Source organism: Alexandromys fortis, unplaced genomic scaffold (genome assembly GCF_014885135.2).
Source record: "Alexandromys fortis isolate MF-2015 unplaced genomic scaffold, M_Fortis_MF-2015_v1.1 scaffold_68, whole genome shotgun sequence".
NCBI lineage: Eukaryota > Metazoa > Chordata > Mammalia > Rodentia > Cricetidae > Alexandromys > Alexandromys fortis.
In genome coordinates, this window is record NW_026067948.1 from 3,785,901 (window position 1) to 3,798,950 (window position 13,050).

The 13,050-nt window shown below is 45.3% G+C and overlaps 1 protein-coding gene across 2 annotated transcripts in view; it reads right to left on the reverse strand.

Annotated features, from left to right (window-relative positions):
• The window catches only part of Erich3 (glutamate rich 3), a 92,695-nt gene extending 83,346 nt beyond the window's left edge, over nt 1–9,349 (reverse strand). The window contains exon 1 of one of the 2 annotated variants that reach the window (XM_050149500.1): nt 8,887–9,349. Coding sequence is in view for 1 of the 2 variants with exons in the window: in XM_050149497.1 (XP_050005454.1) it covers nt 8,887–8,909 (23 nt within the window). In the remaining variant the exon portion in view is untranslated. The remainder of the gene's footprint in view (nt 1–8,886) is intronic. The other variant, XM_050149497.1, reaches the window with a different exon arrangement.
• Between the last annotated feature and the right edge of the window lie 3,701 nt (nt 9,350–13,050).

Below are 13,050 nucleotides of genomic sequence, written 5' to 3' on the forward strand. Positions count from 1 at the left end.
GTTTTTTGCTAGTCCCTTAATGGCTCCCTCAATCAAAATATCTCTTTCCTTGCTCTCATCTCTGTCCTTCCTCCATCTCAACTATCCCATTCCCTCAAGTTCTCCTCTCCCATCCTCTTTTCCTCTCTTTGTCCCCTTCCAACCTCCCTTCTCCTAATTTTCTTGTTTATTTCCCCCTTTTTAGGTGGATCTATGTATGTTTTTCTAAGGGTTCACCTTGTTACTTAGCTTCTCTAAATCATGAGCTATAGGCTCAGTATCCTTTGCTTTACAGCTAGTATCCACTTATGAGTGAGTACATACCATGCTCATCTTTCTGGGTCTGGTTTACCTCACTCAGGATGTTTTTTCTAGTTCCATCCATTTGCATGCAAATTTCAAGATGCCATTGTTTTTTGCTGCTGAGTAGTACTCTTGTGTGTAAATGTGTCATGTTTTCTTTATCCATTCTTGGGTTGAAGAGCAATTTAAAAAAATGGGGTACAGAACTAAACAGAGAATTCTCAACAGAAGACTTTCAAATGACCAAAAGGCACTTAAGGAAATGTTCAACAGCCTCAGCCATTAGGGAAATACAAATCAAAACAACTCTTGAAATACTATCTTATACCTGTCAGAATGACTAAGATCAAATACACCAACGAGAGCTTATGCTGGAGAGGATGTGGAGTAAGGGGAATGAACACTCCTTCATTGCTGGTGGGAATGCAAACTTATAAAACTACTCCAGAAATCAGTACGGCAGTTTCTCAGAAAATTGGGAATCAACCTACCTCAAGATCCAGCAATACCACTCTTGGGTGTATACCCAAAAAACGCTCAATTATACTACAAGGACATTTGTTCAACTATGCTCATAGTAGCATTATTTATAATAACCAGAATCAGATGGATTCTTGCAAACTGTTTCTAGACCATCACAATTCCTAAATGTGGCATTACCACACAGAAACATTCTGGGGACCAAAACAGAATGAATGAGTGATTTATGAGTGACTAAGTTCTTGCAACCAAAGTAAGGGTTCATTTGTGTAACGGTTGATCTTGAACTAACTTGAAGGGACTTAGAATCACCATGGAAACAAATCTCTGGGTGTGTCTGTGAGGGAGTTTGGGATTCAGCTAATTAAGGAAGGGAAGCTCTACCTTAAAAGGAGGCAGCACCAGGAGCTGGATGCTGACCTCACAGAAAGGAGAAAGCGAGCCCAGCACCAGCAGGCACAGGTCCGCTTCCTGGCCACAGATGCTATGTGACCAGTTGCTTCCTGCCCCTGCAGGCATCTCTTCTCTCGTAATGGACTGTAGCATTAAACTGTGATCCAGAATAAAATCTTCCCGCCTTGGGCTGCTTGAGTCCCTGCCATGCAGAAAGTAACCAATAGCAAACGCTGAGCTAAGTCCAAAGCCCAATACCGGCGATAAGGCAAATCCCAGAGACGTGGCGAGATGTGGGTCTTACCACACCAGCTTGCAATTTACGCAGGAGATGGAAAGGGTAGTCAGATGCTGTGTTGGTGCAATTTTAAAGCAATCCGGAAACAAATTTTCAATTAGCATAGTTTTGTCAAAACGGGTAAATCATAGGGACAAGGAGTGGAAATAACATAGCAAAGCTGGCCGCGCTCCCTTCTGAGCACGGGTTTCCTAGGAGCTTTGCTCTTCCGGGTACTTGTCATCTCAGAGCGGACAATTCTCAAACTACAGAGAAGTGGAGGGAGGAAAATTAAAAACCACTTGTATCCCTCGTAGCCAGCAATTTGAAGTTCCTACTAATTCTGCTCTTCTAATTTATCACAGATTATTTTTTATTGGATCCTAAACGATGGAGATGATATTCCTGTAAATATCTCGAAGCAAGTGATGTGTAGAAGAAACTGCTCAATACGAAAGCCGCATAATAGCCACAAATATGAAATATGATCGCCCATCCCACAGAGAGAATGCCAAATTAACAACAACTATAAAACGTCATGATTTGATTCCATTTGAAGCCCACAGTTGGTAACGCTCTTTCGCAACTACTTTGTACAATTTATTTTTGCCTGTTTAGTTCCCTGCTGCTCCTTCCTTTCCTTCGGTATGTTGCCCTAAGTATTTTCATTAATTTATAAATGTTTATGGCTGTGGCAGAAGAATAGTAACAGTCACAGAAAAATGGATCACCAGTTAAAAATGATCGATTTTATATCTCAATCAGAGCCAGGCACTGAGGGGTGGGCATCACTTGAGTGCTAAGCACATCCCAGCAGAGGTCCCTGTTCTGCTGTCCTAAGACCTCTTCTCACTGGCATTTCCCTCGTATGTTGGCTAGGTTTAGATCTTGGCTCCCTTTGAACTTTTGGCTTCAAATAGCTCTCCATCATGTAATGGACTTACACACACACACACACACACACACACACACACACCACACCATACCTCACACACACCACACACATACAACTCTATGAATAGAATCCTAACCTCCAATGTGACAGTAGTTTTAGAAGAGCGTTAACCCATCTTCTAAAATGAGAATAGAATAATAAAATGATGATGATGATGATAATAATAATAATAATAATAATAATAATAATAATAATAGTAGTAGTAGTAGAAAGGCAAGGAAGAGTATCGCCCTAAGAGTCCTGATATGCAAACAGCATATGGTCCCAGACAGAAGGAAACCATCTGTGGATAAACAAAGCAGAGCCTTTTTAGACACTTAGCCTACCATGCTGAACTTCCTACCCTCCAGAACTATGTGAAATACATCTGAGTTGTTTCTAACCCACTCGGTCTGTGCACTAAGACACTCATTACTGCCACACTGCCATCAATCTCTTATAAAGACTTATTCCAGCTTTTCCGGACCAGGCAATAAAAGCTATCAGCTGTTACAGACAGGTTGGCTAGCTCTAAGACTGACATAAAATCGTATCACAGAGCAGGCAGGTGGTTTACAAACAGACATTTTATCTTCCAGCACTGCAGTTTTGGGCGCGTGTCTACAGAGTCGGTGGCTCCCATAGGCCGTACAGGAAAGGGCAATGCCAGCTTCTCCCGTTGGTTCATAGAGGACCACCTCATTGCATGCGTGCCTGTGTCTTCATCTCTGTCTATGGTAAGGACACAGGCAGGTTGGATTGGGACCCACTGCATTGATATCATGCTGTAGGAAGACTTACAGCTAGTGGTCACTTAACCTTATTACTTATTTAAAGATCTGTCTCCAAATGCAGTCATAGCCTGAGATGTGGAATGCCATAACAGTGGAATAACCAGAACAGACCAGTTTGTGTAGGCAACATGGACTTACTGCCCAGAAATTAAAAATATCTTTCTTGAGCGCCTAGAAGGCTGGATTCTGGATTCTCTATGCTCACTAACAGAACGTGACCATTACCTAGCATCAGGAAGGGCACAGGAAGCCTCTGACCTACCCCATCCATGCTGGAAGAGAAGATGACAAGGAAGCCATGTGACCTTGAGCCATGAGCTCCCACAGACTGAGAGCTAGCTACACAAAGAGATAGAGAGGGAAGAGCAAGGACCAGAGAGGACTCATAAGGGAATGGAAAATCCTTAAAGAATGTGTGTGTGCGTGTGTGTGTGTGTCTCTGTGTGTGTGTGTGTGAGTGTGTGGGTGTGCCATCCAGTGTTGTTCACTGTTAATGTTTATTCTGTGTGCCTCAGTATATGAGTGATGATACAACAATAGTTTTCCAGAAACCTAAAATCCTATTACCAACAGAATCATCGTTAAGCACAATTGTTTATACCATGCTGTTCAACTTGTCAAATCTCCTCCTGTTGTCTGAAGAACACACACATTGATCCACAAGGAAAACTCTCGGCTGAACTACTTTGGCCCAAGGCTATTTTCTGATCTATATGAGGTGATGACCTTGCTAGAGAAGGGCGTTTCTCCGTTCTGGACCCGAAAGGGAACAGAGTGGAGAAAACAACAGCCTGTGGGAATTTGGAATATTCAGACTCTGTGGGTGAAGGTGCAAATTCTTGACAATAATTCAACCTGTAAAACACAACATGGGTTCTACCCATAGTACCCTAGTCAGTAGCTCTTTGTGTGCGCAACTTGGACAATTAAAAAAAAAAAAACACGCCAAGGGAAGGAAGAAAACAGAAAAGTAAAAATATGTTGGGGACACTGCACAACCTTCTTGTTCAATGCAGTTAGAAAAAAGTAATCATTTATGCAAAATGAATAATGAGTTGAGTATTCAAATATATTTGCCTTAAATCATGTATTTGAACATATATATATACATATATATATATATATATATATATACCTCCTTGCTAGTTAAGAGTTTTACTTAAATTAATCAACTGTTCTTCCATTTTTAGTAGATTATGCACACAGTCATACCATTTTGGGATTTATAATTTGAAGAAAAATGACAGAGACACTCACAGAAGAGTGTAAATGTTGGAGTGATTTCAGTGCCACTTAGATGTGAGTGTTTCCCTTTACCCTCGGCATCTGTGAAATCACCATATGACGTGCAGTCTTCTGACGATCTGCATAGGGAGTGAGGGAGCTGTTGGAGAAAGAGCCACAATTCTTCCACATATCCTGGTCTGCAATGAAGTGAACTGCAGAAGGCTCGGCACTAACTAGAGAATTTGAGGTTTTCACTAGAAATAATATTGCTGGAAACTTGAAGGCCCAAAATTCCGTGTCCCCTCTGACTTGGGTTATTTGGTGCTGTCTTAAGAGTTAAGAATCCAGTCAGAGAAAACGTACTTTCCCATTTTGCTCTTAGTCCAAATAACCTGGAGAACACGGTCTCACCTCCCTGCATTCCTAAGCAGAGATCTGGAGAAGGGATGGGAGCGGAAGTTACCTTTGGTCCTCACGGCACCACTGTTCTCTAAGCCAGTTTGCAAACTTGGATGCACACACTCATAGGGCGTGCAGCACCATACCAGGCTTCCCTGAGGACACTTGGCAAGACTACCACTGATAGAAACCTGCTCTGCTCCTCAACTTCCTCCTGGGATTTCTTGAAATGAACCTTCTGGAAAATGTCTTTCCAGTCATCCTCATTCCTAAGCCCTCACGCTTGCCCTACTATAAATGCTGAAGGCCCTTCTACTTCCTTGAAAAGAAGGTGGCTCTCGTCATCCAGTGTTCCGTAGGGGAGCATCAAGCTTAGCAAAGTAGAAAGGCAAAGAGGCGCTTTGAAGGATATTCTAGATGTTGCAACAACAAGCACCTTCTATCCTGGGCAACAAGTCTGATTCCAAATCCAATCGCTTCCAGCCCACTGCATCCAGAGCAGTTGAACTCACTGGGTCGTCATCCACAGCTAACCGGGAACATTTCCGGTGACAGATGGCGGTAATTTTGATAAGCATCTCTGAAGGAGTTCAAAGTACTTAGCATTTTCAGGACGAATGCCTCTCATCCCCATCTGTGTGCATGAATGGGTGTGTTCAGCAGAAGGATGGGTGGTATCTATATTAAAAAGAATAAGACCTGCGACATATCAGGAGAAGCCAAGACAAGTGAGTCGGTTAAACCCACCTGGAGCTAACCTGCTTCTCAGAGCTAGCCTGTAGGCATTTGGCAAGGCTAATAAAAACTGCCAAATTTGAATCCAAGTATTTAAAAGTATCAAATATTTCTGCACTTGAGATGATTTGGGAGATAGATGTGAGCAACAAACTATAATTTCCTGCAGAGGACTACATTGTTAAGAATGGAGAGGAAGACCCCCAAAGGTCCCTCAGAGGTAATGGGCACACCTATTGTGAACATTTGGTAGATTACACCACCACCTGTGAGGATACACACCTCTGGAAATAAACAGTGGGCAGCGTGTTGGCTCTCTGGAGCTATCAGACAGAACTGCCCTGAAGCACATACATTGGCTGCCCTTGTCATGAGGTATAAACTCCCTCCCCGTTTTGCTGAAAGATGTATCTTCGATGCTATTTTAAGTCAAGTGGACCCCTCACACAGAGAGCCCGATTTGCGTGGATTGACTGATGAACATGAAGAGCTGTATTCTTTTATTCTCAGCCGTGGTGGCGGGATTTAGGATTCCTATTCCACCTTGAGGCATGGTGCCCAACCCACAAACACAACAGCAACATGGGTAGGACCGAGCAAAGTGGAGGGGGCCACGAAATGAAGCCATCCAGTCTAAACCACTTTCCTTAGGGACTGTGGTACCGGCAATCAGGTTTCATAGCTGGCATCCACCAAATGGAGAGGCAGTTGAGACGTGAAGTCTCTGTTGTCTTTGAAAGATGTTTTAGGACCGGTTTTATTTACTCCCAGTCTCCATCTGAAAGAAGCCAGCGTGGGGCCTGTGTGGTTTTATAGTCTGTGTTTTCATGGTATAATTAAGTAGGCAAGTAACTCAGAGCAAAGACGAGGCCGAGAGAAGGCACCAGACACCACTCACTGACTGGGGAAATTTCAAACTTACAATCTCTGTTGTAAAACTTAACTTTATGACCACTTTATCTTTAAAATGTAATAAGTACAAAGTGCCTCGGTAATGATGGAGAAGACTTCTCAGCTTTGATGAAACCTTTTATTTGCTACTCAGACTTTTATTATTTCCAAATGGTAACAGGCAAGAGAAATTATTACTCCCTTTATTCAAGGGGGAGACTTGAGCAATTTGGGATGCTTTTGCTACTGGGCGAATTTTAGGGCCTATAGACTAAATATGTTTCTGTTCACTGTTTCCATTTATTTGTTTATTTATTTATTTACTATTTACTGCCTTGTCTTGAAACAGGGTTTCAGGGTCTCCCTGTGTAGCCATGGCTGGCCTGGAGCTCACTGTGTAGACTAGGTTGGTCTTGAAATCACAGAGATCTGCCTACCTTTGCTTCCCAAGTGCTGGGATTTAAGTGCATGCCCTGAACCCAACATACATTTGTTTTTATGAGCTAAACAAAACACATTTACACATGTACTAGACACTACTACAAAACTATTATTGCCATCATATATCAAAACACTTGATCCCTATGACTATGATCCTTCAGATGCTGATCTGTCCTGGCTGGAATTTCTCGGCATCTGTGGTCATGCCTGTTAGACTGTGGAACGGAGTGATGAGGGGCACGAGTGGACTGGAGATGCTGGCCCTGTATTTCAGTCCTCGCCCTCCCAAGCTGTACCGCTGTTAGCAACGTCTCCGCCCTAAGCTGCATTGTCCGTGGAAACGGCAGTCATGTGAGCCTTGGAATGAGACAGTCACATGTACCTCAGAAAGGACGCTGGCTATGGAAGTACCGAGAAGCAGCCCTAATATGGTTTTCTCTTGTGACCATTGCTGAGCTTCACCTAAGCCTCAACGGTCCCAGATACAGGGAGATAAAGCATATAAGGCATGGGGCTGATAGTTCAGGAAACTCTGCGTTTTAGTGCAGGATAGATGATGCTGTGTTCCCTCATAACCCAACCACACAGCACCCACTTTCATCGGCGCCCCTTTCTCCATGTGCTCAGAACTCCTGGAGCATCAGGGAAATTGGGCGTCAGTTTCTGGAATTTTAATTTCAGCGCAATTTAATAAGCAGCTACAGGTTTGTCTGCATTTTCACATAGACGAATAAATGGACCAATCAGATGCGAGCCTAGCCAAGGACTTGACAAGCACAGGAAAGGACCGTGACTGACACCTTCATCTTCCTGAAGTCAGACAAAGTGCCAAGTGCATCTGCAGAACACACATCAGCCCCATTCCACGGGACCATGGCCAACAACAACTGCTCAGGATCTCAGCAGCCAAACATTAAAGCTCTGAAATTCAATTTACCACAATGTCCTTGGTTTCTAGAATGTTCTGGAGCTAACTTCCCACAGGATATTTTTTGGATTGTTCAAACATTGCTGGTGCTTGTCCCTTCATTCAGAGAACGCATTAAAAAGTAGAATCTTCAAGTTTGGTTGTAGACCTAAGAGCAATAAGGACCATGGTTTCTCAGGCGCCACCATCTCCCAGCTATCCTAAATAGGGTGTCTTCTGCCAATCGGCTGTTCTTCGACATGTGTAATAAATGCAGCTGAAAAGCTTCAACCTAATCGCGAAACCAAAGCGGGGAAGGGAGCAATCTGTTTAATAGTAATGTGGTAATAAAAATGGGTGTAGTATTACTGCACGCTTAATTCAGAAGGCACAAATAACGGAGACCTTGTTGGTGTGTGAAATAACCAACAAGGATTGTTCACTGTGTGCGATGCATGGAATGTTGCTAATAGGCCTTCAGAAGGGTTGCCTTATCCCCAGGAGACCATATGTGGGTGCGTGGGCACCTCACTCCCTGATCTTTTGCTTTCCCATATCCACCACGTTCCCGGGTCCAGGTGGTTCTAAAGAACCCTCAGGGTGCTTCTGTGACTGGGAAGACACAGTTCTGACATATGGGGCCTCTCCCTCCTACAGGGAGACCCTGGGCATAAAAACAACCTCTCCTTTGTTTACAAGACACAGAGAAGCCATGGAGAAAAAAATTATCTCCGCCTCAAATCTCCCCACAAATGCGTATTTCGGTAACTTCTGCTTTAGCATTTAAACGCTTGTGTTCCACATTGAGGGATCTGCATCCCGGTTGTCGTTGACGTCTATCCCTGCTTACTGTAAGCGGTTTTCACATCCATTTTCCCCATCTTTCCAGGCTGAGAATTTCAAGAGAGGGGAACATTATAAAGAAGCGAGGATGGGCAGGGAGGAAATAGGACGCTTGGGATTTCTGCCATCCTCCTGCAACCTAGAATCAGCATGTTTCCCCCTCGCTCAGTCCACCCTCCCTTTTTCTCTGTCCCCCCTGAGCTCCGCAGCAAGAGGGAGGAGGAGGGCTGCTGGCTGGAGCCGACACCTGTCTCGGCAAGGCAAAGCTCCAGTTGTCACTTACCCAGCGGGGTGAGAATGGCTCATTTTTGCTGAATCCCTTTTGGACCCCGCTGCAGGCGCAGATGCGGCTAGCCGTGGCTTTGCTCTGCAGCGGTGGGGCTCAGAGCACCTGGGCTGGGCGCCTCCCTTCCTCGCTCTGGCTCCCTGCAGCCTCCCAGTTGCTGCTTGGTGGCGTCCACAGACTCCCGGTTGCTAAGAGAGGAGGAAAGGCGAGCACCCAGGGCCGGAAGAAGCAGCAGTGCTGCTGGAACCAAGCCTGGAGAAGCTGGAAAAGAAACAAGCTCCCAACCTGATCGCTGGCCAGTGATACAGAAGGATATGGGAGGAGGTCCTGCTGGCCCCCCGCTTGGCTGCTCTGGAGTTACCGTTCCCCAGGCACCTGAACCTTGAAAACACACACACACACACACACACACACACACACACACACACACACACACACGGCCCTTTCTGGCCTAGCTTCTTCCTGTTAGGCCCCTGACTGGATGGTGTCTGCAGGCAGGAGAGCAGGGACAACAGGATGGAGCCAGCCAGTTTCCCTCCTTATCGGTCACAGCTTCTGTTTCTACATTTCTACAGCTATAAGGCATTGCCATCGGCTTTCTTCCTCCATGGCGGTCCCCATCTTCACGTCCCAGGTCCCCATGCCAGCAAGCGGCTCAGAGATGCTCAGAGGTTGGAAGGGTTGCTTTAAGGACTAGGGAGGTTGAGGGAGTTTAAAGGGAGCGCCGTGGTTGGAACGACCATCGGTCCTGGATTGAGATGACCTGTGGCTGGTCTCCTTGCATTGTCAGCTATCACTTGCTGAGTGACTTCTGTAATGGCAGGACACAGCAAGGGTGGCTGAGTTACACGGGGTCTCCCTTCCAGCACTATTCCCCACGGGGAGGCAGGAGAGCCACCATCTGCTCCGTTAGCACCCTGCTTTTTTCCCCATATCACAAAAGTCCACCTGCACGAGAGACCAGTCTCCTTGGCATCTTCCCCAGCATTTTCCATCAGAGTCCTCCTTGACACTTTCTACACCTGCAGGCCCTTAAATTTAGCAAAATCCAAAACTTTCGCCATCCTTCTCATGAGAATGCTATCCCACCCTTGACCACTGGGACGGCTTCTGCGAACTCTGCCTTCTTCAACATCCTCAGGTTGGTTCATGAGCTCTGTATGGAGGACTTTCCTTGATGATGTCAGGAAAACTGCTACGGAAGGAAGTGGGCCATAGCCTGCTGCTGTACTTTCCACAGGTAGGCAAATCAGGAAGCAGAGAATGGGGCCTCAGCGGGCCCTTTCAAAGGTGTGTGCAATCACCCCCCATTCTAAGCTCCTAGAGACTCTACAGCCTCCAGAAATAGCCCCACCAGCTGGGAACCTGGTGCACACACACACACACGTGTGTGTGTGTGTGTGGTGTGCATGTGTATTGGAGATATTACACATTCAAGCCCCACGGAGCGCAGCTGTTTTCTCCCTTCCTCCTCCACACACAACATACAAGCATGCCTGAACACACCTGAGCACCTTCCCTGTAGTTTCTAGCTGAGGCTCAGATCTTCTCTTTTGCATATTTGTTTTTCTGTGCTTTCAGAAGCAACAAAGCAATTCAACAAAAATTCGGAGCCAAAATCAGGGAAAGGAACTCTCTTCCAAGCTGCAGGGTGCACTGAGTTTGTCTCTTCCACCTAAGCAATGAAGTTGACCGTTATTCCCAAAGTCTACAATGGCCTCTAGGTGAAGAAACCAAGATTCAAACTGAGATGTAACTGATGCAAAAAAAATGGAATTTAAATCATTATAGTGTGATTTCCTCCTCCGTGTAGCTCCCGTAAATTGTTGCAGAATTTAAATTCTGCAAAATCTCAGTTATCAGACCTTAGATATCAAAGATATCCCAAGAGTAGAACTGGGTAGACAGATAGGTGAATAGACAGATAGATGACCTGCAAATGATATATAGGTGGTAGAAAGATTAATGATTGATAGATTATGCATAGATTACTGGCAGGCTTTTTATCCCTTGAGTTGACACAGCTAGTTGACAAGCTTTATGTCAACCAGATTCATCAGAGGGGAGAGAGCTCCAATTGAGAAAATGCCTCCATAAGACCCAGTTGTAGGGCATTTTCTTAATTAGTGATCAATGCGGGAGGGCTCGGCCCATTGTGGATGGGACTAGACCTCAGCTGGCGGATTTGGGTTCTATAAAGAAAGAAGACTGAGCAAGCCGTGAGGAGCAAGCCAGTAAATAGCACTCCTCCACGGCCTCTGCATCAGCTCCTGCTTCCAGGTTCTTGACTTTGCTGTTTTTGATGATGAGCTGTTATATAGAACTGTGAGCAAAATAAACCCTTTCTTCCCAAAACTTTGATCATGGTGTTTCCCTAAGACAATGGATAATAAGGTGGTAGGTAGCTAGATTACAGGCAGGTAGATGACAGGTAGGTAGGTAGATAGATAGATAGATAGATAGATAGATAGATAGATAGATAGATAGATAGATAGATAGACAAACAGACTCACCTAGATCCACCTTAGATCGTCAGTCTGAAGGACCCAAGACTGCTTTGAGAACCAGATGGCTAGAACTAGAGACAGGCAGAAGTCTGCTCCTTCCCCACCCAACTGGACTGCAGTGTTTCTAGGAGCTGGCCAATTTATTCATCATCATTAGATTCTAGATTCCGCTAGATAAAAACTGGGGGTTAGAAGGCTGGAGGGATAGAAAAAGACCTGGCTACTCACCCCAGGTTCTAGCGAACTTAGGGATGGCATAGAGAGTGACGTCCTCCACAGGGGCCAGTGCCAATACACTTCTCCCTGTACCCAATGATACTGTCTCGATGACAGGATGAGAAAGGAGAATAATACACACCACCCACATGCTCGGATTTCTGCAGAAAGGATCCTCTGGCAGGCGGCAGAGAGGCCTCCTTCACAGCACGAATTAATTCAAAAATGAGCCTGAGTTCCCCGCCCCTGTGAGCTGCACCGTTTCACATTCCTGATCAGAACTGCAAGGAAGCCCCTAATTTTCACTTCAGAAAATGCTCACTGTGAAGAAGTGCATTGGGAATTTAGCCAGAAGGAATGTTTATGTTAATTTCTGTTGTAGAAAAAGGGTAAGGGAATAAAGAAAAAAAAAACTAAATTAAAATCATTTCAGGACCAAATAGTCACCAGAGTCATTTTGGTTTTCTTGCCAAACAAGCCCCCAGATGTCCCAGTGACACCAGGAAACCGTGCCCATGTTTCTGCTTTGAGTACAGGTTTGTGGACTAGGAGCTAGGGTCATGCACCGAGGGCACGGCAGAGGCAGGGGCAGAGGCACACTGTGAGGCGAGTGAGCTCTCCATTCCAGGATGGGTTCACCCATCTAGTCCTCAGTGGCCATCCTAGAAGAGGACTGACAATCTGTGGCTTTCCAAATAGCGCTAGCCCAACGCCTGATTGTTCTTGTTCAGTCATCAAATAAGAATGATTTACATGTGTTAATGATTGTGGGGGAGTCTTAATAGTCATATAAAATACTTGATAATTATAGGAAATTTACAGTATCTGGGAAGTTCTCCTGAGGGGAACCACACCCGTTTTCCAGGCATACCCTTGTCTCCCCCGTGCATGAGGGCAGAGTGAAGGGGCTCCCACAAAACGTGAAATACGTACACTTTGTCCACACAGAATGTTTTTAAGAAAGTTGCCTCTGGCCTATGTCAACTTGGCAATCAAAAAGGCAACTTATTCAAGAGCCTTGAGAGCAGGTTCATTCCTCATTGTTCTGTTTTCTTTCCCAGCACCCATCACAGACCCCCTCCCTTAGAAATCTCTTCAAGAGCAAATGAGAGTCTGCGGAGACCTTAAGCCAGCAACACGCTTGTTTCTCAGGCATGAAGACCTGAACTGGGTTCATAGAAACCACATGAAAAGATGTTGGGCATAGTGTACACCTTTGCAGTCCCAGCCCTGAGGAGAAGGAGGCAGGAGGATCACTGACCTGTTAGCGTCACCTTAGCTGGTGAATTCCAGGTCAGTTAGATACCCTTTCTCAAAGAAGATGGATGGCATTGTTGAAGTTGTCCCCTGGCTTCCACACACATGAGCACACAGACACAAACGCCAGTGTAGATGCACCTGCACACACATGAGCACACACAAACACACACACACACAC